The 2,218-nt window shown below is 42.7% G+C and overlaps 1 protein-coding gene across 1 annotated transcript; it reads left to right on the forward strand.

The window, feature by feature from the left end:
* The first annotated feature begins 300 nt into the window (after positions 1–300).
* On the forward strand, positions 301–1,826 carry LOC111378580. The gene is made up of 2 exons (XM_023001814.1): positions 301–625; positions 781–1,826. The coding sequence occupies exons 1-2, from the start codon at positions 301–303 to the stop codon at positions 1,824–1,826; spliced, it is 1,371 nt and encodes a 456-aa protein (XP_022857582.1).
* Positions 1,827–2,218: the final 392 nt, after the last annotated feature.

Genomic DNA, 2,218 nt, shown 5'->3' on the forward strand with positions numbered 1-2,218 from the left:
TCAAGCACCTATTCACACTTCTCCTCCTCCCATTTGTCATCAGAACGTGGAGGCATCTATTCCATCTTTGCCATCAATTCATTCAGATACAGAGGGCTCATCTCAAATTGAGGTTCACCATCAGGGACCCTTTCAAAGATCTTCTTCTGATGACTTCGTGGGTTTATGTGAGAGGATAGAGGATGAAGGATTTATCCCAGTTGTTCGGAAGAGACATCCACGGGCTACTGATACTCCACATCCAAGTAGAAGGATCACTCGGAGTCAGTCACATGATACCTCTTCTCATTTCCCATCTCTATGAGTGCCATCATTTGGAATGTGAGAGGTGTAGCTAGTGTAGCTACTCGTCGGCGCCTGAAGAAACTTATACAGCTTCATCAAGTTTATCTTCTAGTTATACTAGAGCCTTTTGTTCTACAGAAAAATTTTACATATACACGACACTATCTGCGCTTCGACATGGGAGCTCAGAATGAATCGAATAAGATCTGGATTTTCTGGAATTCGAGGACTAATGTTACTGCTATTGTTGACCATCCCCAGTTCTTTCACGTTAGAGTTCGTGATCGTGGCACTACTGCTTTCTCTGATATGATGTTAGACTGTGGTTTAGAGGATGCGGGTTTCATTGGAAACCGATATACTTGGACCAATGGTCGGGTCAGAAAGAGATTGGATAGGGTACTTATTAATTCTACAGCTACAGCTTTTTGTCGACAGCTTACAGTGAGACACTTGAATCTGACTTCATCTGATCACTCTCCTTTACTGCTTCAGTGGTTTCTGATGATGATTTGGGGCTTAGACCGTTCAGATTCCTCAATGTTTGGACCAAACACCATGATTTTTTAGCCTTTGTCTCCCAGAAGTGGTCGCTCCCTACTCATCTCACAGGGATGACCGCTCTTTGGGACAAGTTCTTCAGGCTTAAACAGGGTCTATGTTGGTGGAACCGACATGTATTTGGAGATATTTTTCAGCGGGTGCGCGATGCTGAGGTTGGGAATGATGAGGCTGAGATAAAATATGATAGAGATCCCACACCGGAGCACCGTAACTTATTACATCATGCCCAGGCAGTTTTAAACCGGACCTTATCTATTGAGGAGGACTTTTGGAAGCAAAAGGCCGGTTCACGTTGGGTATGTAAGGGTGATCACAATACTCGATATTTTAATGCGATGGTTCAGGGGCGCAGGATCAGATCGCATATTAGGTCTATCAGGACACAGGCGGGGGAAGTTTTATCTACTCCGACTGATATTCAGACTTCAACAATTGTATTCTACCAGGATCTCTTATCTGCTACTCCACAGCCCTTGGATCACATCCGTTCTGATGTAATTCCCAGGCTCTTGACGGTGGACGATAATTTGGCACTAAACCGCCCCCCGTTAATGCATGAGGTACGGGAGGCGATTTTCAGTATTGATGCTGACAGTGTCGCTGGCCCATATGGCTTCTCATCTCTATTTTTCCAACATTGTTGGGATATTATTCAGGAGGATGTTTACAAGGCAGTATTGAATTTCTTTGATGGAGGTCATTTTCCACGAGGTTTTACTACTATTTCTATTGTCTTGCTCCCTAAAAAGGATGGTGCTTGCAGATGGACTGACTTCAGACCTATCAGCTTATGCACAGTGTTCAATAAGATTATTACAAAGCTTTTGAACACTCGGTTAAGTACTCTACTACCCCGCATTATCTCCCCTCCACAGAGTGGTTTCATACCAGGTCGTCTGATTGGAGATAATGTTTTACTGGCTCAGGAGCTTCTTTACACTTTGGCAAAGTTCTATGACTATTTGAGTAATTTATAACTCAATAAAATAAATTTGTTTAACTGAATTTACGAAAAAAATGAGTTTCATACAAGAATTAGGCGACCTGAGACTATTCAATCTTTATTTTTACTCTTTTAATATGAAATTTTGCTGATGATATGATCATTTTTGCCAACGGTCAGAAACAGTCTATCAGGAGGGTCCTAGACTACTTGGAGCACTACGAAGGGGTTTCTGGCTAGTTGGTCAATAGAGACAAGAGTGGTGTTATACTATCTAGACGGACATCCACTAGTCAGATCAGACGATTGGAGAATTTGACTGGGTTTAGACATCAGCAGCAGCCTTTTACTTACTTGGGAGTCCCACTATTCAAGGGGACTAAGAGGAGCTTTCTTTATGACGACCTTATCCAGAAGGTCAGGGGT

The sequence above is a fragment of the Olea europaea genome, unplaced genomic scaffold (genome assembly GCF_002742605.1).
Source record: "Olea europaea var. sylvestris unplaced genomic scaffold, O_europaea_v1 scaffold1836, whole genome shotgun sequence".
Lineage (NCBI taxonomy): Eukaryota > Viridiplantae > Streptophyta > Magnoliopsida > Lamiales > Oleaceae > Olea > Olea europaea.

Bases quoted from the DNA above. Each gene is read 5' to 3' on its own strand.
- LOC111378580 (XM_023001814.1), top strand. From the start codon at position 301: ATGAGTGCCATCATTTGGAATGTGAGAGGTGTAGCTAGTGTAGCTACT. The intron at 626-780 runs GTTTCATTGGAA...TTACTGCTTCAG, and splicing joins CTGTGGTTTAGAGGATGCGG to TGGTTTCTGATGATGATTTG.